The sequence below is a fragment of the Oncorhynchus gorbuscha genome, linkage group LG01 (genome assembly GCF_021184085.1).
Source record: "Oncorhynchus gorbuscha isolate QuinsamMale2020 ecotype Even-year linkage group LG01, OgorEven_v1.0, whole genome shotgun sequence".
Taxonomy (NCBI): domain Eukaryota; kingdom Metazoa; phylum Chordata; class Actinopteri; order Salmoniformes; family Salmonidae; genus Oncorhynchus; species Oncorhynchus gorbuscha.
The window spans coordinates 11,878,950-11,903,711 of NC_060173.1; the positions used below are offsets into that span (position 1 = coordinate 11,878,950).

At 39.6% G+C, this 24,762-nt stretch overlaps 1 protein-coding gene across 2 annotated transcripts in view; it reads left to right on the forward strand.

Moving 5' to 3' along the window:
• LOC124033136 (PDZ domain-containing RING finger protein 4-like) overlaps positions 1-24,762 on the forward strand; it is a 336,543-nt gene that overhangs the window by 308,011 nt on the left and 3,770 nt on the right. For both annotated transcript variants that reach the window (XM_046345086.1, XM_046345096.1), the window contains 2 exons: positions 20,038-20,100; positions 22,705-22,806. In XM_046345086.1, the coding sequence (XP_046201042.1) occupies positions 20,038-20,100; positions 22,705-22,806 (165 nt within the window). The remainder of the gene's footprint in view (positions 1-20,037; positions 20,101-22,704; positions 22,807-24,762) is intronic.

A 24,762-nucleotide genomic window follows, 5' to 3' on the forward strand; every position in this document is an offset into this window, starting at 1 on the left:
GACTACTGTTTGCAACAGCACATAGGGAAAAAGATCGCATGTTTTGGAGAAATGTCCTCTTGTCTGATGAAAAAAAATAGAACTGTTTGGCCATAATGACCATCGTTATGTTTGGAGGAAACAGGGGGAGGCTTGCAAGCTGAAGAACACCATCCCAACTGTGAAGCACAGGGGTGGCAGCATCATGTTGTGGGGGTGCTTTGCTGCAGGAGGGACTGTGCACTTCACAAAATAGATGGCATCATGAGGACAATTATGTGGATATATTGAAGCAACATCTCAAGACATCAGTCAGGAAATTAAACTTTGTCTGAAATGGGTCTTCCAAATGGACAATGACCCCAAGCATACTTCCAAAGTTGTGGCAAAATGGCTTAAGGACAAGAAAGTCAAGGTATTGGAGTGGCCATCACAAAGCCCTGACCTCAATCCTATAGAACATTTGAGGGCAGAAGTGAAAAAGTGTGTGAGAGCAAGGAGGCCTACAAATCTGACTCAGTTACACCAGCTCTGTCAGGAGGAATGGACTCAAATTCAACCAACATTTTGTGGGAAGCTTGTGGAAGGCTACCCAAAACGTTTGACCCAAATTAAACAATTTAAAAGCAATGCTACCAAATACTAATTGAGTGTATGTAAACTTCTGACCCACTGGGAATGTAATGAAAGAATTTAAAGCTGAAATAAATCATTCTCTCTACTATTATTCTGACATTTCACATTCTTAAATGGTGATCCTAACTGACCTAAAACAGGGGATTTTTACTTGGATTAAATGTCAGGAATTGTGAAAAACTGAGTTTAAATGTATTTGGCTAAGGTGTATGTAAACTTCCGACTTCAACTGTATATCTTAGTCCGTTCCGCTCTGACATCGATCATCCATATATGTCTATAGCTTCATTCATTCCTACTTAGATGTACGTGTATTTTGGGGTATATGTTGTGTAATTGTTAGATATCACTTGTTAGATATTGCTGCACTGTCAGAGCTAGAAGCACAAGCATTTCGCTACACTCGCATTAACATCTGCTAATCACGTGTATGTGACCAATAACATCTGCTAATCACATGTATGTGACCAGTAAAATTTTATTCGATTTTTGTTAATTTAACGTGGGACCTATATTGGTTATCAGGATCTTTATAAAACTAGAATGTCAACCGAAATTGCTTTTGTAATGTAACAGAGTTAAGAAAGTACTGTAATCTCACTCCACAGCTAGCTTGAAATGTCGCTGATGGAGCTATCCAATTAAATATTTTCCTATAGCTCAAATGGTTGGTACATTGTCCAGGAGGGTGGTCACGTGTAGAGCAGAGGATCACTGGTTGGAGCCCGGTATGGGGACAGGGACAATGCAGCACACTGACAACCCTTTCATTATATCATTAATTGATGTTTCAACACGTTCTAATGAACCTGCAGTTACCTTTACCACACTCAATCCCTCTATATTTTCCTATATATTTGTTTCTTTATGCAACCCCCTCATAAGAGTTTGGCTGGGGTTAGAAGCAACTTTCACGCATCTTTGGTTACTTGCTTCTTGATTTCTTTGTGAAACAATAAAATGCAAATGAATTACTTAAAAATCATACAATGTGATTTTCTGGATTTTTGTTTTAGATTCCGTATCTCACAGTTGAAGTGTACCTATGATACAAATTACAGACCTCTACATGCTTTGTAAGTAGGAAAACCTGCAAAATCAGCAGTGTATCAAATACTTGTTCACCCCACTGTATATAAAAATTGTTGCAAGCAACAGCCAATCAAAACAAATACTTTTGTCACATGATCCATTCAAAGGTTCGGAATTCCGACCCAGTTATCATGTCAACACAGCTGGCACACTCAGTGCTGTGCAACCCGTGATCAAGGTTGACAGAAGAGACATTCGCATAACGGTAAATGTATACACATTATTGGCATCATGGCTAGTCATGGTTTATGTACATGGTTTGGCAGTCAATAAATAACATTTTCAAAGTAAAGCTTTCCCTGACCAGTTTCAACTGAAATTGTCCACCATGAGCTGTGCTAAGTAGTTTAATTTGTTGCTAGATTTGTTATCGCGTTTCTAGATAGCTAGCTGTGTTGGTGTTTGCAATGTCATTTTGGCTAGCTAGCTAAATTGTACAGGCCACATTTAGTCTAACAGTATCACTGAAGCAGCTTCAATTTGATTGGCTGTTGTGTGAAAAAATGTTTGTGTTACTCCAGCCACTGTTGGTGTTCTGACAGTGGATGAATCTCCAAAGTATTTTCCTTGAATCCTCAGATCCTCTCTCCTCACCCTCCTTCTAAAAATGTCAGTAGCTTCGCGAAGAATCGAGGAATATATTTTTGAGATTCACTCTGTGTGTCAGGCAATTGCCAGAGCTGAGAGCAGAGTCCCTCTTCAGCCCTTTGACCTCAGAGTAGCACTTCTAATGAGCGGTCCTTTGTGACTGACCAGACATGCGAGCACTCACACACCAGGCGCACCATGAAAATGGAACACTCAGGCTGGCCCAGCTATCTCAGGAGATCTCGCCTGATTGGACAGAGTGAAACAAATGGCTCCAGAAGGCAGAGTTGAAGGAGTGGCCTGCCCCTTCGTTCAGTATCATTAGTACACAGACTCATGGGAAGGAAGAATCATGGGAAGAAAGAGGGAGGCATGGATGGGCTATGTAGAGAAGGCTGAGTCATGAATGGGCTATGTAGAGAAGGCTGAGTCATGAATGGGCTATGTAGAGAAGGCTGAGTCATGAATGGGCTGTGTAAGGAAGGCTGAGTCATGAATGGGCTGTGTAGGGAAAGCCGTGTCATGGGCTGAGTCATGAATGGGCTGTGTAAGGAAGGCTGAGTCATGAATAGGCTGTGTAGGGAAGGCTGAGTCATGAATGGGCTGTGTAAGGAAGGCTGAGTCATGAATGGGCTGTGTAAGGAAGGCTGAGTCATGGACTTACTGTGTTTTATTTTTTTATTTTTTTTAACCTTTATTTAACTAGGCAAGTCAGATGAGAACAAATTCTTATTTTCAATGACGGCCTAGGAACAGTGGGAACAGTTAACTGCCTGTTTAGGGGCAGAACAACAGATTTACCTTGTGGGCTGTGTAGCTCAGAATGGGCTGTGTAGCTCAGAATGGGCTGTGTAGCTCAGAATGGGCTGTGTAGCTCAGAATGGGCTGTGTAGCTCAGAATGGGTTGTGTAGCTCAGAATGGGCTGTGTAGCTCAGAATGGGTTGTGTAGCTCAGAATGGGCTGTGTAGCTCAGAATGGGCTGTGTAGCTTAGAATGGGTTGTGTAGCTCAGAATGGGCTGTGTAGCTCAGAATGGGCTGTGTAGCTCAGAATGGGCTGTGTAGCTCAGAATGGGCTGTGTAGCGGCAGGGCTGTGTAGCTCAGGGGTTTGAACTTGCAACCTTCCGGTTACTAGTCCAACGCTCTAACCACTAGGCCCTGCCGCCCAGGAAAGCTGAGTCATGAATGGGCTGTGTAGGGAAGGCTGAGTCATGAATGGGCTGTGTAGGGAAGGCTGAGTCATGAATGGGCTGTGTAGGGAAGGCTGAGTCATGAATAGGCTGTGTAGGGAAGGCTGAGTCATGAATGGGCTGTGTAGGGAAGGCTGTGATACATACTATGTATTTTCTTTGTGTCTGCAGTGTTACGTCGATGGAAGGTAGAGTTTACCCCAGCAGGGAAACCAACTGATAAAGAAACAGAGTACACACATGAACCAACGAATGAACACACACACACACACACACACACACACACACACACACACACACACACACACACACACACACACACACACACACACACACACACACACACACACACACACTGTGTAGTCCCTGATTGTAATAGTCAATTCGACAATCCCCAGGCGTACACATGTCCTGACAGGTTTTATAACTCTGTTCATTTAGCTGCTGCAGAAGTAAAGTGACCTTGATACCTGGGCTGGACAGATGCTATAACACATTCTAACATTGAAGGTATTTCTTTGGCAGCATTGGCTTCAAATCAAATCAAAATCAAATCAAATTTTATTTGTCACATACACATGGTTAGCACCAATGCATCAAGTAATCTAACTATTTGGTAAGGGGTTGAAAGAGGTTCCTTTGGCTGGACGTAATGTATAAGACTAGATTGTACTACCTACTGAGGTGTTCTATAATTATATTGTGGACTGAATGAATCTTGGATATCATAATACTTTTAATGCTGTTATAAGTTAGTATTCTCTGTTAAGGTCTATTTGTGAATGGGATGCTGTTATAAGTTAGTATTCTCTGTTAAGGTCTATTTGTGAATGGGAGGCTGTTATAAGTTAGTATTCTCTGTTAAGGTCTATTTGTGAATGGGAGGCTGTTATAAGTTAGTATTCTCTGTTAAGGTCTATTTGTGAATGGGAGGCTGTTATAAGTTAGTATTCTCTGTTAAGGTCTATTTGTGAATGGGAGGCTGTTATAAGTTAGTATTCTCTGTTAAGGTCTATTTGTGAATGGGAGGCTGTTATAAGTTAGTATTCTCTGTTAAGGTGTGTCTATTTGTGAATGGGAGGCTGTTATAAGTTAGTATTCTCTGTTAAAGTGTAGGTCTATTTGTGAATGGGAGGCTGTTATAAGTTAGTATTCTCTGTTAAAGTGTAGGTCTATTTGTGAATGGGAGGCTGTTATAAGTTAGTATTCTCTGTTAAGGTCTATTTGTGAATGGGAGGCTGTTATAAGTTAGTATTCTCTGTTAAGGTGTAGGTCTATTTGTGAATGGGAGGCTGTTATAAGTTAGTATTCTCTGTTAAAGTGTAGGTCTATTTGTGAATGGGAGGCTGTTATAAGTTAGTATTCTCTGTTAAAGTGTAGGTCTATTTGTGAATGGGAGGCTGTTATAAGTTAGTATTCTCTGTTAAAGTGTAGGTCTATTTGTGAATGGGAGGCTGTTATAAGTTAGTATTCTCTGTTAAAGTGTATGTCTATTTGTGAATGGGAGGCTGTTATAAGTTAGTATTCTCTGTTAAAGTGGTCTATTTGTGAATGGGAGGCTGTTATAAGTTAGTATTCTCTGTTAAGGTGTAGGTCTATTTGTGAATGGGAGGCTGTTATAAGTTAGTATTCTCTGTTAAAGTGTATGTCTATTTGTGAATGGGAGGCTGTTATAAGTTAGTATTCTCTACGGAGGGTGGTCTATTTGTGAATGGGAGGCTGTTATAAGTTAGTATTCTCTGTTAGGGTGTAGGTCTATTTGTGAATGGGAGGCTGTTATAAGTTAGTATTCTCTGTTAAAGTTGTATCTCTCTGTTAAACATGTCTATTTGTGAATGGGAGGCTGTTATAAGTTAGTATTCTCTGTTAAAGGTGTATGTCTATTTGTGAATGGGAGGCTGTTATAAGTTAGTATTCTCTGTTAAGGTGTAGGTCTATTTGTGAATGGGAGGCTGTTATAAGTTAGTATTCTCTGTTAAGGTGTATGTCTATTTGTGAATGGGAGGCTGTTATAAGTTAGTATTCTCTGTTAAGGTGTATGTCTATTTGTGAATGGGAGGCTGTTATAAGATTTCATCAACCTTGTTAGTATTCTCTGTTAAGGTGTATGTCTATTTGTGAATGGGAGGCTGTTATAAGTTAGTATTCTCTGTTAAGGTGTAGGTCTATTTGTGAATGGGAGGCTGTTATAAGTTAGTATTCTCTGTTAAGGTGTATGTCTATTTGTGAATGGGAGGCTGTTATAAGTTAGTATTCTCTGTTAAGGTGTATGTCTATTTGTGAATGGGAGGCTGTTATAAGTTAGTATTCTCTGTTAAGGTGTATGTCTATTTGTGAATGGGAGGCTGTTATAAGTTAGTATTCTCTGTTAATGTCTATTTGTGAATGGGAGGCTGTTATAAGTTAGTATTCTCTGTTAAGGTGTATGAATCTATTTGTGAATGGGAGGCTGTTATAAGTTAGTATTCTCTGTTAAGGTCTATTTGTGAATGGGAGGCTGTTATAAGTTAGTATTCTCTGTTAAAGTGTAGGTCTATTTGTGAATGGGAGGCTGTTATAAGTTAGTATTCTCTGTTAAAGTGTATGTCTATTTGTGAATGGGAGGCTGTTATAAGTTAGTATTCTCTGTTAAGGTGTATGTCTATTTGTGAATGGGAGGCTGTTATAAGTTAGTATTCTCTGTTAAGGTGTATGTCTATTTGTGAATGGGAGGCTGTTATAAGTTAGTATTCTCTGTTAAGGTGTATGTCTATTTGTGAATGGGAGGCTGTTATAAGTTAGTATTCTCTGTTAAGGTGTATGTCTATTTGTGAATGGGAGGCTGTTATAAGTTAGTATTCTCTGTTAAGGTGTATGTCTATTTGTGAATGGGAGGCTGTTATAAGTTAGTATTCTCTGTTAAGGTGTATGTCTATTTGTGAATGGGAGGCTGTTATAAGTTAGTATTCTCTGTTAAGGTGTATGTCTATTTGTGAATGGGAGGCTGTTATAAGTTAGTATTCTCTGTTAAGGTGTATGTCTATTTGTGAATGGGAGGCTGTTATAAGTTAGTATTCTCTGTTAAGGTGTATGTCTATTTGTGAATGGGAGGCTGTTATAAGTTAGTATTCTCTGTTAAGGTCTATTTGTGAATGGGAGGCTGTTATAAGTTAGTATTCTCTGTTAAGGTCTATTTGTGAATGGGAGGCTGTTATAAGTTAGTATTCTCTGTTAAGTGTATGTCTATTTGTGAATGGGAGGCTGTTATAAGTTAGTATTCTCTGTTAAGGTCTATTTGTGAATGGGAGGCTGTTATAAGTTAGTATTCTCTGTTAAGGTGTATGTCTATTTGTGAATGGGAGGCTGTTATAAGTTAGTATTCTCTGTTAAGGTGTATTTGTGAATGGGAGGCTGTTATAAGTTAGTATTCTCTGTTAAGGTGTATGTCTATTTGTGAATGGGAGGCTGTTATAAGTTAGTATTCTCTGTTAAGGTGTATGTCTATTTGTGAATGGGAGGCTGTTATAAGTTAGTATTCTCTGTTAAGGTGTATGTCTATTTGTGAATGGGAGGCTGTTATAAGTTAGTATTCTCTGTTAAGGTGTATGTCTATTTGTGAATGGGAGGCTGTTATAAGTTAGTATTCTCTGTTAAGGTGTATGTCTATTTGTGAATGGGAGGCTGTTATAAGTTAGTATTCTCTGTTAAGGTGTATGTCTATTTGTGAATGGGAGGCTGTTATAAGTTAGTATTCTCTGTTAAGGTGTATGTCTATTTGTGAATGGGAGGCTGTTATAAGTTAGTATTCTCTGTTAAGGTGTATGTCTATTTGTGAATGGGAGGCTGTTATAAGTTAGTATTCTCTGTTAAGGTGTATGTCTATTTGTGAATGGGAGGCTGTTATAAGTTAGTATTCTCTGTTAAGGTCTATTTGTGAATGGGAGGCTGTTATAAGTTAGTATTCTCTGTTAAGGTGTATGTCTATTTGTGAATGGGAGGCTGTTATAAGTTAGTATTCTCTGTTAAGGTGTATGTCTATTTGTGAATGGGAGGCTGTTATAAGTTAGTATTCTCTGTTAAAGTCTATTTGTGAATGGGAGGCTGTTATAAGTTAGTATTCTCTGTTAAGGTGTATGTCTATTTGTGAATGGGAGGCTGTTATAAGTTAGTATTCTCTGTTAAGGTGTATGTCTATTTGTGAATGGGAGGCTGTTATAAGTTAGTATTCTCTGTTAAGGTGTATGTCTATTTGTGAATGGGAGGCTGTTATAAGTTAGTATTCTCTGTTAAGGTGTATGTCTATTTGTGAATGGGAGGCTGTTATAAGTTAGTATTCTCTGTTAAGGTGTATGTCTATTTGTGAATGGGAGGCTGTTATAAGTTAGTATTCTCTGTTAAGGTGTATGTCTATTTGTGAATGGGAGGCTGTTATAAGTTAGTATTCTCTGTTAAGGTGTATGTCTATTTGTGAATGGGAGGCTGTTATAAGTTAGTATTCTCTGTTAAGGTGTAGGTCTATTTGTGAATGGGAGGCTGTTATAAGTTAGTATTCTCTGTTAAGGTGTATGTCTATTTGTGAATGGGAGGCTGTTATAAGTTAGTATTCTCTGTTAAGGTGTATGTCTATTTGTGAATGGGAGGCTGTTATAAGTTAGTATTCTCTGTTAAGGTGTATGTCTATTTGTGAATGGGAGGCTGTTATAAGTTAGTATTCTCTGTTAAGGTGTATGTCTATTTGTGAATGGGAGGCTGTTATAAGTTAGTATTCTCTGTTAAGGTGTATTTGTGAATGGGAGGCTGTTATAAGTTAGTATTCTCTGTTAAGGTCTATTTGTGAATGGGAGGCTGTTATAAGTTAGTATTCTCTGTTAAGGTCTATTTGTGAATGGGAGGCTGTTATAAGTTAGTATTCTCTGTTAAGGTGTATGTCTATTTGTGAATGGGAGGCTGTTATAAGTTAGTATTCTCTGTTAAGGTGTATGTCTATTTGTGAATGGGAGGCTGTTATAAGTTAGTATTCTCTGTTAAGGTCTATTTGTGAATGGGAGGCTGTTATAAGTTAGTATTCTCTGTTAAGGTGTATGTCTATTTGTGAATGGGAGGCTGTTATAAGTTAGTATTCTCTGTTAAGGTGTATGTCTATTTGTGAATGGGAGGCTGTTATAAGTTAGTATTCTCTGTTAAGGTGTATGTCTATTTGTGAATGGGAGTGTCATGTTTGTCATTTATTATCATGTCTTGTCCCTGAATGCTCCCCTGTTATAAGTTAGTATTCCCTCTGCTGGTCTATTTGTGAATGGGAGGCTTTCCCTCCTTAGTATCCCTCTGTTCCCCCTCCCTGTCTATTTGTGAATGGGAGGCTCTATCGTTAGTATTCCTGTTAAGGTGTTCCTATTCCCCTAATCATCATTTAATCTTCCCATTCTCTGTTCCTGATCCTTTCCCTGATTGGGAGGCTATTTATTCCTTTGTGATCCGTTCCTGTTAAGGTTCCTTGTTTGTATTGGGATGCTGTTATTGCGTTTAGCCCTGTCCTGTTCGTGTCTTTTGTGTTTGGAGCCCTGTCCTGTCGTGTTTCTGTTATAAGTTAGTATTTGTCTGCCTTCATCAGATGCTGCGTGTGAGCAGGTGTCTCTGTCGACTACGGCCTGAGGCTGAGTTAGACCTGCAGTCTGTGGAGGCTTCTCCAGTTGTTTCCCCTCTACAAGTCTAGAGGATTTCTGTTTGTGTTTTGGACTTAAATAAACTTAGTATTTCTGTTAAGTATGTCTATTTGGGAATCCTCTTTCACCTAGTATTGACTGAAGGAATGTCTATTTGTGAATGGGACCCAGTTAGACTGTTACAGACGCTATTCGTGAATGGGAGGCTGTCAAGATCCAAGGAGTATGCTCGTGAATGGGAGAGCTGTTATAAGTTAGTCTTCTGTTCGTCTATTTGCCGAATGGGAGGCTGTTATAACCTGTATTCTCTGTTAAGGTTTCCTATTTGTGAATGGGAGGCAGTTCCAGAGTCTAGTATTCTCTGTGCCACCTGTCTATTTCCTGGCCTGGGAGGCTCCAGAAGTTAGTATTTCTGTTAACCCATTTGCTGAATGGGAGGCAGCCCACTGAGTGCCGCTCCTTTCTCACGCAGTGTGAGATTGTGTTCTCTCTCCAACCCAACACATACTCTAGAGAGTTAGTATTCTCTGTTAAGCTTACGTCTATTTGTGAATTACTGGCTGGTTAGTATTCTCTGAGAATGGGGCACAGCTATTTGGGAGGGGAGCTGATTGCTATAACAGTATTCCAGAACTTTAAAGAGGAGATGATTCGGGTATTTTGACCGTTCAGTTTTTGTGAATGGGAGGCTGTTAGGGCCCTAGTATTCTCTGTTATGCCAAGGTGTACGGTCCATGAATGGGATTATTCTATTGAGTTTAGCATTCTTGCTGCCTCTATTTGTGAATGGGAGGCTGTTATAAGTTAGTATTCTCTGCTCGTTTTCTGGAGGGACTCCACGCAGTGGTTAAGGATGAGTCTATTCTCTGAATGGGAGGTTCCATCAGATGTGGATTCTTTGATTGCTCTCGCCATCCGCATAGAAACGGGTAGATCTATTTGTGAATGGGAGGCTGTTATAAGTTAGATTCTCTGTTAAGGTGTATTCTATTTGTGAATGGGAGGCCATCTCCCTCCTCTGGCTTTGAGACTGAGCCCATGCAACTGGGAGGGATTGCATCTCGAATAAGGGAGGGAACGGAGGATCACCAACCGCCTGTGCCTCTATTTGCGGAGTTGCTGGACATTTTGTTAATTCATGTCCAGTAAAGGCCAGAGCCCATCAGTGAATGGGAGGGCTACTGGTTAGTATTCTACTGTTAAGGTTCCTTCATCTAGATCTTGTGAATGGGAGGCGGTCCATCTACGCTGTATTCTCTGTAAAGGTGTATGTCAGTATTTGATTGAATCTGGGGCTGAGGGTTGTTTCATGTTAAGGTGTAAGTCTATTTGGAATGGGAAACATAACATTCCTTTCTCTGTTACAGGTGTATGCCTATTTGTCTGCCTATAGATGGTATTCATCTTCCCAGTATCTATTTGAGAATGGGACTGTTTAACTTCACAGTATTCTCTGTAAACAGTGAGACTATTTTTTTTGATTTTCCGTTAGTATTCACCTGTTGTTTTGGGTCATCCCTGGCTAGTATGTCATAAGTTAGCTGTTATAAGTTATTCTCTGTATCCTTCTATTAATTGGTCTAGTAATTCTATCCTATCCTGGAGGCTGTTTCTTGTCATGTTGAAGTGTTTAATTTCTGAATCCCTCCTGTTTCTTCTGTATTCTCTTCTCAGGAGGAGCCTGGCTATTTTGAATGGGAGGCTGGAGGAAGTTAGTCATGATCTGTTAACGGTCTGTCTATTTGGAATGGGAGGCTGTTATAAGTTAGTATTCCTCCTCAAGGTCGTCTATTTGTGAATGGGATCTGTTATAAGGGACCATTCCTCGAGGTAGACTATATCTCTGTCGGCTGAATGGGAGGCTGATTATTTGTCTGTGTCTCTTCTGTTACCATAGTGCCTTCTTTTCTCCGAATGGGAGGCTGGGGTTAGTATTTTTGTTAAAGAAGGTATGTCTATTTGTGAATGGGAGGCTGAATGACAGTTAGTATTCTCTGTTAAGAATGTCTATTTGTGAATCCCCTTATGTCATAGTATTCTCTGTTAAAGATTCTGCAGGAGCCAGGTGCTATTTGTAAGTTGGAGGCTGTTATAAGCTTACCATTCTCTGTAAAGGCGTATCAGAATGGGAGGCTGTTATAAGTTAGTATTCTCTGTTAGGGCATTTTGAGTACCGGGTTCTGCCGTTCGGTCTCGCCAATGGGAGGCTGTTTTTAGGCATTAGTTAATGATGTTCTGAGAGACATGCTGAACATTTTTGTTTTTGTCTATTTGAATGGATATCCTGTTTTTTCTGTAAAGGTGTATTCATGTTCAGAATGGGAGGCTGTTATAAGTTAGCTCTGTTAGGTGTATGTCTCTACGTAATGGGAGGCTGAGAAGTGCTCTTTTCATGTCTCCTCCGTTATTTTGAATGGGTTCTGTTATAAGCTGAAGGCATTCTGATGGATTCTATTTGTGAATCCAAGCTGTCAGTGATTAGTATTCTCTGTTAAAGGTCTATTTGTGAATGGGAGCTGTTATAAGTTAGTATTTCTGTTAAGGTGTTTCTATTTGTGAATGGGAGGCTGTTTCATTCTGTAAGGTGTATGTCTATTTGTGAATCTGTATAAGTTGCTTCCCTGTATGTCTATTTGTGAATGGGAGCTCTTATTTCTGTTAAGGTGTATGTGTTTTGTGGTGGGAGGGAGCTTTTGATCTTCTAAAAGTTACGTATTCTCGTTAAGGTCCTATCCTTGTGAATGGGAGGCTGTTATAAGTTAGTATTCATTGTAAAGGTTGTTCAAGGTAGGCGTGGGAGCCATCTATCCCATTCCAGTGAATGGGAGGCTGTTATAAGGTTCATCTCTGTTAAGGTGTATGTCTTTTGTGAATGGGAGCCTGTTCGTTAGTATCTGTTAAGTGTAACTATTTGATGAATGGGAGGCTGTTATAAGTTAGCCATTCCGTTAGCCCTATGGCTAATGGCGACAGTGGCTGTTAGGGGGCGTATTCGTTCCTTTTGTCTATTTTTGGACAGACCATAAGAACCTTGAGTACATCCTATTTGTGAATGGGAGGCTGTTAATGTTAGTATTCTCTGTTAAGGTGTATGTCTATTTGTGAATGGGAGGCTGTTATGATTTATTCTCTGTTAAGGGTAGCTAAGAACACCAAGCCTGATGCCTTATCCCTGTTCCGTCTGTTTAGTTCTTCTTTGGCTTCTACTGATCTAAGTTAGTATTCTTCCTGTTAAGGTGTTGTCGTGAATGACAGTCTGGGGAATTGAAGGACTCTGTTAAGCAAGTCATTCACGCACATGCGTCGTATGTCTATTTGCGCGTTATGTCCTAGTAACCTCCTGTTTCGTTCCTGTTTCCAATGTCTGGCTGTTCTTCAGTGGGCTCACTCTGCCTGTTAGCTGGTCATTTGTGAATGGGACTCTGTTATAAGTTAGTATTCTTTTGGTGGCCTATTTGTGAATGCGTGAGGCTGTTATAAGTTAGTATTCTGCGTGTTAAGACTATTTGCAGAATGGAAGTCTGTTATAAGTTTTTTTTCTGCTTCTGCTCCTGGTCTTGCTGGGTCTCAGTCTGTTATGTTAGCATCTCTCCTGTTCTTGTCCCTGCCCTTGCTGTGTCTCAGTCTGTCCCTAGTTCTCAGGTTTTTTTTTGAATGGGAGGCTAGTTTCCTTTTTAGTTTTTCTGTTACTATTTCCTGAGGATGGGAGGCTGTTGGGTTCTTTCTCGTTACGTGCTGGTATTCTCTGTTTGATCTATGATTTCCTCCGTTATAAGTTAGTGTTCCTCTGTTAAGGCCAGGAGGCTATTTGTGAATGGGGGCTGTTATGTTTGTCATTTATTATCAGGTCTTGTCCCTGTGCTCCCCATGTTATAATTCGTTTCCCTCTGCTGGTCTTATTTGGTTCTTTCCCTCCTTCTATCCCTCTGTTAAGGTGTATGTCTATTTGTGAATCTCTTCTGTTATAAGTTAGTATTCTCTGCTCCCAGCTGTTCCTATTCCCCTAATCATCATTTAAGTCTAGTACACCTGTTAAGGTGATCCTTTTGTGAATTAGAGTGTTATATTTATTCCTTTGTGATCCGTTATTTGTGAATGGGTTCTGTTATATTAGTATTCTCTGTTGTCTATTTGTGAATGGGCCCTGTCCTGTTAGTATTTTGTTAAGGTGTATGTCTATTTGTGAATGGGCCCTGTCCTGTCGTGTTTTTTGCCTTCATCAGATGCTGCGTGTGAGCAGGTGTCTCTGTCGAATGGGAGGCTGTTATAAGTTAGTATGCAGTCTGTTGGTGTATCTCCATTTGTGAATTCCCCTGTTACAAGTCTAGTATTTCTGTTATTCTTTTGGACTTAAATGGGAGGCTGTTTCTGTTAATTCTCTGTTAAGGTCCTCTTTCACCTGCATGAATGGGAGGCTGTTATAAGTTAGTATTCTCTGTTAAGGTGTATGTCTATTTGTGAATGGGAGGCTGTTATAAGTTAGTATTCTCTGTTAAGGTGTATGTCTATTTGTGAATGGGAGGCTGTTATAAGTTAGTATTCTCTGTTAAGGTGTATGTCTATTTGTGAATGGGAGGCTGTTATAAGTTAGTATTCTCTGTTAAGGTGTATGTCTATTTGTGAATGGGAGGCTGTTATAAGTTAGTATTCTCTGTTAAGGTGTATGTCTATTTGTGAATGGGAGGCTGTTATAAGTTAGTATTCTCTGTTAAGGTGTATGTCTATTTGTGAATGGGAGGCTGTTATAAGTTAGTATTCTCTGTTAAGTTAGTATTCTCTGTAAGGTGTATGTCTATTTGTGAATGGGAGGCTGTTATAAGTTAGTATTCTCTGTTAAGGTGTATGTCTATTTGTGAATGGGAGGCTGTTATAAGTTAGTATTCTCTGTTAAGGTGTATGTCTATTTGTGAATGGGAGGCTGTTATAAGTTAGTATTCTCTGTTAAGGTGTATGTCTATTTGTGAATGGGAGGCTGTTATAAGTTAGTATTCTCTGTTAAGGTGTATGTCTATTTGTGAATGGGAGGCTGTTATAAGTTAGTATTCTCTGTTAAGTATGTCTATTTGTGAATGGGAGGCTGTTATAAGTTAGTATTCTCTGTTAAGGTGTATGTCTATTTGTGAATGGGAGGCTGTTATAAGTTAGTATTCTCTGTTAAAATGTCTATTTGTGAATGGGAGGCTGTTATAAGTTAGTATTCTCTGTTAAGGTGTATGTCTATTTGTGAATGGGAGGCTGTTATAAGTTAGTATTCTCTGTTAAGGTGTATGTCTATTTGTGAATGGGAGGCTGTTATAAGTTAGTATTCTCTGTTAAGGTGTATGTCTATTTGTGAATGGGAGGCTGTTATAAGTTAGTATTCTCTGTTAAGGTGTATGTCTATTTGTGAATGGGAGGCTGTTATAAGTTAGTATTCTCTGTTAAGGTGTATGTCTATTTGTGAATGGGAGGCTGTTATAAGTTAGTATTCTCTGTTAAGGTGTATGTCTATTTGTGAATGGGAGGCTGTTATAAGTTAGTATTCTCTGTTAAGGTGTATGTCTATTTGTGAATGGGAGGCTGTTATAAGTTAGTATTCTCTGTTAAGGTGTATGTCTATTTGTGAATGGGAGGCTGTTATAAGTTAGTATTCTCTGTTAAAGTGTATGTCTATTTGTGAATGGGAGGCTGTTATAAGTTAGTATTCTCTGTTAAGGTGTATGTCTATTTGTGAATGGGAGGCTGTTATAAGTTAGTATTCTCTGTTAAGGTGTATGTCTATTTGTGAATGGGAGGCTGTTATAAGTTAGTATTCTCTGTTAAGGTGTATGTCTATTTGTGAATGGGAGGCTGTTATAAGTTAGTATTCTCTGTTAAGGTGTATGTCTATTTGTGAATGGGAGGCTGTTATAAGTTAGTATTCTCTGTTAAGGTGTATGTCTATTTGTGAATGGGAGGCTGTTATAAGTTAGTATTCTCTGTTAAGGTGTATGTCTATTTGTGAATGGGAGGCTGTTATAAGTTAGTATTCTCTGTTAAGGTGTATGTCTATTTGTGAATGGGAGGCTGTTATAAGTTAGTATTCTCTGTTAAGGTGTATGTCTATTTGTGAATGGGAGGCTGTTATAAGTTAGTATTCTCTGTTAAGGTGTATGTCTATTTGTGAATGGGAGGCTGTTATAAGTTAGTATTCTCTGTTAAGGTGTATGTCTATTTGTGAATGGGAGGCTGTTATAAGTTAGTATTCTCTGTTAAGGTGTATGTCTATTTGTGAATGGGAGGCTGTTATAAGTTAGTATTCTCTGTTAAGGTGTATGTCTATTTGTGAATGGGAGGCTGTTATAAGTTAGTATTCTCTGTTAAGGTGTATGTCTATTTGTGAATGGGAGGCTGTTATAAGTTAGTATTCTCTGTTAAGGTGTATGTCTATTTGTGAATGGGAGGCTGTTATAAGTTAGTATTCTCTGTTAAGGTGTATGTCTATTTGTGAATGGGAGGCTGTTATAAGTTAGTATTCTCTGTTAAGGTGTATGTCTATTTGTGAATGGGAGGCTGTTATAAGTTAGTATTCTCTGTTAAGGTGTATGTCTATTTGTGAATGGGAGGCTGTTATAAGTTAGTATTCTCTGTTAAAGGTGTATGTCTATTTGTGAATGGGAGGCTGTTATAAGTTAGTATTCTCTGTTAAGGTGTATGTCTATTTGTGAATGGGAGGCTGTTATAAGTTAGTATTCTCTGTTAAGGTGTATGTCTATTTGTGAATGGGAGGCTGTTATAAGTTAGTATTCTCTGTTAAGGTGTATGTCTATTTGTGAATGGGAGGCTGTTATAAGTTAGTATTCTCTGTTAAGGTGTATGTCTATTTGTGAATGGGAGGCTGTTATAAGTTAGTATTCTCTGTTAAGGTGTATGTCTATTTGTGAATGGGAGGCTGTTATAAGTTAGTATTCTCTGTTAAGGTGTATGTCTATTTGTGAATGGGAGGCTGTTATAAGTTAGTATTCTCTGTTAAGGTGTATGTCTATTTGTGAATGGGAGGCTGTTATAAGTTAGTATTCTCTGTTAAGGTGTATGTCTATTTGTGAATGGGAGGCTGTTATAAGTTAGTATTCTCTGTTAAGGTGTATGTCTATTTGTGAATGGGAGGCTGTTATAAGTTAGTATTCTCTGTTAAGGTGTATGTCTATTTGTGAATGGGAGGCTGTTATAAGTTAGTATTCTCTGTTAAGGTGTATGTCTATTTGTGAATGGGAGGCTGTTATAAGTTAGTATTCTCTGTTAAGGTGTATGTCTATTTGTGAATGGGAGGCTGTTATAAGTTAGTATTCTCTGTTAAGGTGTATGTCTATTTGTGAATGGGAGGCTGTTATAAGTTAGTATTCTCTGTTAAGGTGTATGTCTATTTGTGAATGGGAGGCTGTTATAAGTTAGTATTCTCTGTTAAGCTGTGTATTCTCTATTTGTGAATGGGAGGCTGTTATAAGTTAGTATTCTCTGTTAAGGTGTATGTCTATTTGTGAATGGGAGGCTGTTATAAGTTAGTATTCTCTGTTAAGGTGTATGTCTATTTGTGAATGGGAGGCTGTTATAAGTTAGTATTCTCTGTTAAGGTGTATGTCTATTTGTGAATGGGAGGCTGTTATAAGTTAGTATTCTCTGTTAAGGTGTATGTCTATTTGTGAATGGGAGGCTGTTATAAGTTAGTATTCTCTGTTAAGGTGTATGTCTATTTGTGAATGGGAGGCTGTTATAAGTTAGTATTCTCTGTTAAGGTATGTCTATTTGTGAATGGGAGGCTGTTATAAGTTAGTATTCTCTGTTAAGGTGTATGTCTATTTGTGAATGGGAGGCTGTTATAAGTTAGTATTCTCTGTTAAGGTGTATGTCTATTTGTGAATGGGAGGCTGTTATAAGTTAGTATTCTCTGTTAAGTCTATTTGTGTATGTCTATTTGTGAATGGGAGGCTGTTATAAGTTAGTATTCTCTGTTAAGGTGTATGTCTATTTGTGAATGGGAGGCTGTTATAAGTTAGTATTCTCTGTTAAGGTGTATGTCTATTTGTGAATGGGAGGCTGTTATAAGTTAGTATTCTCTGTTAAAGTGTATGTCTATTTGTGAATGGGAGGCTGTTATAAGTTAGTATTCTCTGTTAAGGTCTATTTGTGAATGGGAGGCTGTTATAAGTTAGTATTCTCTGTTAAAGTGTATGTCTATTTGTGAATGGGAGGCTGTTATAAGTTAGTATTCTCTGTTAAAGTGTATGTCTATTTGTGAATGGGAGGCTGTTATAAGTTAGTATTCTCTGTTAAGTGTATGTCTATTTGTGAATGGGAGGCTGTTATAAGTTAGTATTCTCTGTAAAGGTGTATGTCTATTTGTGAATGGGAGGCTGTTATAAGTTAGTATTCTCTGTAAAGGTCTATTTGTGAATGGGAGGCTGTTATAAGTTAGTATTCTCTGTTAAGGTGTATGTCTATTTGTGAATGGGAGGCTGTTATAAGTTAGTATTCTCTGTTAAGGTGTATGTCTATTTGTGAATGGGAGGCTGTTATAAGTTAGTATTCTCTGTTAAAGTGTATGTCTATTTGTGAATGGGAGGCTGTTATAAGTTAGTATTCTCTGTTAAGGTGTATGTCTATTTGTGAATGGGAGGCTGTTATAAGTTAGTATTCTCTGTTAAGTGTATGTCTATTTGTGAATGGGAGGCTGTTATAAGTTAGTATTCTCTGTTAAAGTGTATGTCTATTTGTGAATGGGAGGCTGTTATAAGTTAGTATTCTCTGTTAAGGTGTATGTCTATTTGTGAATGGGAGGCTGTTATAAGTTAGTATTCTCTGTTAAGGTGTATGTCTATTTGTGAATGGGAGGCTGTTATAAGTTAGTATTCTCTGTTAAAGTGTATGTCTATTTGTGAATGGGAGGCTGTTATAAGTTAGTATTCTCTGTTAAAGTGTATGTCTATTTGTGAATGGGAGGCTGTTATAAGTTAGTATTCTCTGTTAAGTGTATGTCTATTTGTGAATGGGAGGCTGTTATAAGTTAGTATTCTCTGTTAAGGTGTATGTCTATTTGTGAATGGGAGGCTGTTATAAGTTAGTATTCTCTGTTAAAGTGTATTTGTGAATGGGAGGCTGTTATAAGTTAGTATTCTCTGTTAAGGTGTATGTCTATTTGTGAATGGGAGGCTGTTATAAGTTAGTATTCTCTGTTAAAGTGTATTTGTGAATGGGAGGCTGTTATAAGTTAGTATTCTCTGTTAAGGTGTATGTCTATTTGGAATGGGAGGCTGTTATAAGTTAGTATTCTCTGTTAAGGTGTATGTCTATTTGTGAATGGGAGGCTGTTATAAGTTAGTATTCTCTGTTAAGGTGTATGTCTATTTGTGAATGGGAGGCTGTTATAAGTTAGTATTCTCTGTTAAGGTGTATGTCTATTTGTGAATGGGAGGCTGTTATAAGTTAGTATTCTCTGTTAAAGTGTATGTCTATTTGTGAATGGGAGGCTGTTATAAGTTAGTATTCTCTGTTAAGGTGTATGTCTATTTGTGAATGGGAGGCTGTTATAAGTTAGTATTCTCTGTAAAGGTGTATGTCTATTTGTGAATGGGAGGCTGTTATAAGTTAGTATTCTCTGTAAAGGTGTATGTCTATTTGTGAATGGGAGGCTGTTATAAGTTAGTATTCTCTGTTAAGGTGTATGTCTATTTGTGAATGGGAGGCTGTTATAAGTTAGTATTCTCTGTAAAGGTGTATGTCTATTTGTGAATGGGAGGCTGTTATAAGTTAGTATTCTCTGTTAAGGTGTATGTCTATTTGTGAATGGGAGGCTGTTATAAGTTAGTATTCTCTGTTAAGGTGTATGTCTATTTGTGAATGGGAGGCTGTTATAAGTTAGTATTCTCTGTTAAGGTGTATGTCTATTTGTGAATGGGAGGCTGTTATAAGTTAGTATTCTCTGTTAAGGTGTATGTCTATTTGTGAATGGGAGGCTGTTATAAGTTAGTATTCTCTGTTAAGGTGTATGTCTATTTGTGAATGGGAGGCTGTTATAAGTTAGTATTCTCTGTTAAGGTGTATGTCTATTTGTGAATGGGAGGCTGTTATAAGTTAGTATTCTCTGTTAAGGTGTATGTCTATTTGTGAATGGGAGGCTGTTATAAGTTAGTATTCTCTGTTAAGGTGTATGTCTATTTGTGAATGGGAGGCTGTTATAAGTTAGTATTCTCTGTTAAGGTGTATGTCTATTTGTGAATGGGAGGCTGTTATAAGTTAGTATTCTCTGTTAAGGTGTATGTCTATTTGTGAATGGGAGGCTGTTATAAGTTAGTATTCTCTGTTAAGGTGTATGTCTATTTGTGAATGGGAGGCTGTTATAAGTTAGTATTCTCTGTTAAGGTGTATGTCTATTTGTGAATGGGAGGCTGTTATAAGTTAGTATTCTCTGTTAAGGTGTATGTCTATTTGTGAATGGGAGGCTGTTATAAGTTAGTATTCTCTGTTAAGGTGTATGTCTATTTGTGAATGGGAGGCTGTTATAAGTTAGTATTCTCTGTTAAGGTGTATGTCTATTTGTGAATGGGAGGCTGTTATAAGTTAGTATTCTCTGTTAAGGTGTATGTCTATTTGTGAATGGGAGGCTGTTATAAGTTAGTATTCTCTGTTAAGGTGTATGTCTATTTGTGAATGGGAGGCTGTTATAAGTTAGTATTCTCTGTAAAGGTGTATTTGTGAATGGGATGCTGTTATAAGTTAGTATTCTCTGTAAAGGCGTATGTGTATTTGTGAATGGGATGCTGTTATAAGTTAGTATTCTCTGTAAAGGTGTATGTGTATTCGTGAATGGGATGCTGTATTAAGGCATTTTGGCAAAACTCTAAAAGGCAATTTTGTGTTCCCTCTAAGCATTGAATCTAACAAGCTCTGCCCAACAGGTTGGGCCAAACAGCATCGCTGCAAGGGATGGACGCATCAGAGAAGGAGACCATATTTTACAGGTAGGACACCATTTAATTCTATATGTTTCTCTCTCATCACTCTCGCTCTCTCTCATTTTCTCTCTCGCCTTCTCTCCTCCCTCATCTCTCTCTCCTTTTCTCCTCCCTCATCTCTCTCTCCTTCTATCCTCCCTCAACTCTCTCTCCTTCTCTCCTCCCTCATCTCTCTCTCCTTCTATCCTCCCTCATCTCTCTCTCCTTCTCTCCTCCCTCATCTCTCTCTCCTTCTCTCCTCCCTCATCAGAGGTGACATGAACCTATTTTTATTTCACCTCCCTCTGCCATTGACTCCCAGCACAAGAACCCATTCATTTTTAATGGCGTCACAGTAAAAGAGAAACCCAGAGATGAGGAAATGTCCCTCTGGCTGTTTTAGACTCAGCATTCCACTGAGCTTTCTAAGCGCTGTAAGAGCAGTTTAGGGATGCACCTAGTCCAGAAATATCCCCCAGCCATCTCTGGATAACACGCCCGCGCACACACACATTCAGGCACGCATGTGTACACACACACAGTCAGGCATGCGTGTGTACACACACACACCCCTAGGGGTGACTGAGAGTCCCCTCTTTCGTATTACCCCAGCTCCATCCCTGGGCCAGGGAGGGATGCTTTAAAAAATATAAAAAACTAGTTCAAAGCATACGCCATGGAGCCCAGTTTCATAATATTACCATATGTCCTAGCTGTTTGCCATAGTTTGAAGTTAGAGCATTTTTCACCCTGCCAGCTCCAATTAGTTCTATTGAGGACCGTGACACCAACTCGCCTTCAGAACGTTCTATTCCCAGCCCATTGTTCTACGTCACAATGCCTGATTCACTATTGTTGGCAATGAGACCAGCCCACGTTGAAACGTAAACAACAAAAAATCCTATAGGGGAAATATAGGTTTGTCTGTCTATTTCGCCAAATATCTCGCAATTTATGTATTTAGATTTTTTCAAGTCAGACACCATTTTAATCAGGATAATCTCCTCTTTCTAATGACATAAGGTTGGGCAGCATACTCTGCTGTCATTGATCACTAGACAAAATAGTCAGAAGTTTTCCTTTTTTTTCCTACTTCCTCATTACGCATACATAAGCACATTTGGCACCATCGAGGTGCGGATGTTTACTTTCTACACAAGTTGCTATTTTTCAGTTTCGTCCTAAGAACAGATTGTAGTGGTAAAATAAAAAGGGATACATATGTTTGTGCCATTTAGGCGTAATTGAATTCTGAGCATCACTCCAGTCAGAAGAGGCTCTGCGAACGTTGGATACCATTCATTATGTATGGGCTCGCGCTAGTGTTCCAACTTAGCCAATGTTTTTTTGCTATTTTTCAGCCTTGGGTGAATTTTGACTCGTTCTATTGTCCAGCCCACCTGGAGGCTACTAGTACCCTCCTAGGAGAGTCTTCCAGTGGGCTGGTGTAATATACAGAATTCAGGATCCTACTGAGGTTGGTGTTTTGGAAGGTAGGAATAGAATTAGGTCATATATTTGGAGGGATTATTATATATTTGGATAGACAGCTCTTTATAGAGAGAGTTGTGGTAATGGGAAGTAGGTAAAAACAGTGCGCTTTAGACAGAACAGTAATGGTTTTGGGGGACAGAAGCGTGCTACAGTAAAGTGAGTGAGAATGCTATAGAGAGAGGAGAAATGCTTTTGGAGTTAAGGACAGAGGTAGACAATAATGTTTTTCAGAGAATGGTCTGTTTTCAGTTAAAGTGTGTTGTCTGAACAACAGAGTGATGTGTTACTGAATAGGGGTTATTGAGTGGGAGAGACAGAGAGAGACAGAGAGAGAGACAGACAGACAGCGAGAGAGAGGTGGGTACACAGTGCTGTAATTATATGAAGAGGATGGAGGAAGGGTAAGCACTGTTTGGTGAGACATACGGCCAGCGCTTGCTGCTTCCCAAATTTTCTGTGTGTCTTCTGTGCAGTGCAGTACATGTGTTGTGTGACTGGTTTGAGCTGCGAGGCAAAGCGAGGGGTTTGGGTTAGTGGTTGTGATCCAGGCCACCACCCCATCCCTCCACTATTATCCCCTGCTGACAGGGCCATTACTCTGGGCAGAGGAAAGCGGACCCCCCCCCCCGTCACAGCCCAGTTAATTGTGTGAGGCGTCTGGATGTATAAATGTGCGTTGCTTCCGGATGCCGGATGCTTTCAGGAGCCGTTCTAGTGCAAACGGTCGGTCCATGGACTACTGTTCCATTCATAATCAATCAAATCTTGGTCCTGCCTGCCTGGCTGGCCTGCTATGGAATGCGGAGGAGACACAGACTGCAGATGCACAGGAAGGACTTATTGTATTGGTCTTATTGTAGAGTACCTTTTGCCTTATGCCAACTTGGCTGTGGCTCTTTCTACAGTGTTTGAGTGAGATTAAAGAGGGAAAGTGGCCCTTCCCTTAGTGTGTGTGTGTGTGTGTGTGTGTGTGTGTGTGTGTGTGTGTGTGTGTGTGTGTGTGTGTGTGTGTGTGTGTGTGTGTGTGTGTGTGTGTGTGTGTGTGTGTGTGTGTGTGTGTGTGTGTGTGTGTGTGTGTGTGTGTGTGTGTGTGTGTGTGTGTGTGTGTGTGTGAATAACAGTTTGTGTTTTCCCCAGATCAATGGTCAGGATGTGCAGGACAGAAAGGAGGCTGTAGCGGTGCTCTCTAGTGAAGATACTAGGAAATTCGTACTGCTGGTTGCCAGGCCCGAGATACAGGTGAGCTCACACACACACACACACACACACACACACACACACACACACACACACACACACACACACACACACACACACACACACACACACAGAGACACAGTACAGTACAGTAGGAACATTGTGTTACTGGTCACTAGACCAGAAATACAGGTGAGTTTACAACCAGTTTTACCCCAATATAAATGTTCTTACCTCAGTAAAAGTTTTAAACTCTCCCTTTAACACACCCATATGGTAAACACAGATAGGCCTATACTGTAGGTCCATAGGACCAATATCCCTTTAACACACCTGTACTGTAAACACAGATAGGCCTATACTGTAGGTCCATAGGACCAATATCCCTTTAACACACCTGTACTGTAAACACAGATAGGCCTATACTGTAGGTCCATAGGACCAATATCCCTTTAACACACCTGTACTGTAAACACAGATAGGCCTATACTGTAGGTCCATAGGACCAATATCCCTTTAACACACCTGTACTGTAAACACAGATAGGCCTATACTGTAGGTCCATAGGACCAATATTCCTTTAACACACCTGTGCTGTAAACACAGATAGGCCTATACTGTAGGTCCATAGGACCAATAGATCAGTCATTAGAGTTATTTTTATTCATGACATCCTGAGTTATACACAACAGCCAAAACATAAATATACCACTTGTGTTTCTTAGATGAAACACTGCAGGGCTGTTACATGCTCCTGTATAGACCCTGGACACCACCTCACATCGTGTTTTATTTCATCCACTTCCAACATTATGCCATAAAAACTAATGGCAGGCTAATATGCAGTGAGTTCAGGCCCAAGGCCATGGCGAATTGTGTGTGTGTGTGTGTGTGTGTGTGTGTGTGTGTGTGTGTGTGTGTGTGTGTGTGTGTGTGTGTGTGTGTGTGTGTGTGTGTGTGTGTGTGTGTGTGTGTGTGTGTGTGTGTGTGTGTGTGTGTGTGTGTGTGTGTGTGTGTGTGTGTGTGTGTTAGGGGTGTGAACGCTTTAAATTAAACTGGGAGTTAAGAAAAATCCCTAACCGAAAAACAATGTTCTTTTTTTCTTCGTTTTTTTTTTTAACGTAGATGCAGAAAGTAAACTGTAGGTCAGTTTCCTCAACAACTAAGAGTGTTAAAGCAAGAGGCTGAACTCCTCCACTGTTTTTGGTTCCCTGGCTTCCACGCTGTGAGCGGCTTGAAGCGAACCTGTTCACATGCTCAGATAGTATGTGTGATTGTGTGAGAGCGAAGGTGTTACATTTCACTCACATTTCAATATCCTAGCCCAATGGTCACAGGCCTTTTCTAAGTCGAGATCACTTTCTGAGTCTAAATCACTTTCTGAGTGGAGATCACTCTCTGAGTGGAGATCACTTTCTCAGTCGAGATCACTTTCTCAGTCGAGATCACTTTCTCAGTCGAGATCACTTTCTCTGTCGAGATCACTTTCTTAGTCGAGATCACTTTCTGAGTCGAGATCACTTTCTGAGTCGAAATGCAAGTCCAGATCTTCCACCCTACATTAACCAATTAGAAACCGTTCTGTAGCAATGCAGTTTGTACAGTAAGCTATAGGCCCAATACATTATCACTGCATATTGGCTATGCTTGAATTGTCCTGTCATTGTTGTTCTTCTCAGACCATTTTGAAATTATATTTAACAATGGTAGGTATATGATCACACTGGTAACGTATGTGTTGTATTACTTTTGAGGCACAGCAGAGAGAGCATAATAATTAGCTTTTTTCATTTTACTGGACTGATGGCCTGCATCTGATGGTCAGTCTGAGGGGAGGGAGCAGAGGTGAGGCTGCCTGTCACCAGACCTGACCCTCCCTCCCTCCCTCCCTCCCTCCCTCCCTCCCTCCCTCCCTCCCTCCCTCCCTCCCTCCCTCCCTCCCTCCCTCCCTCCCTCCCTCCCTCCACTGTATTCATTGAGTCTCTCTTGTCATGTGTT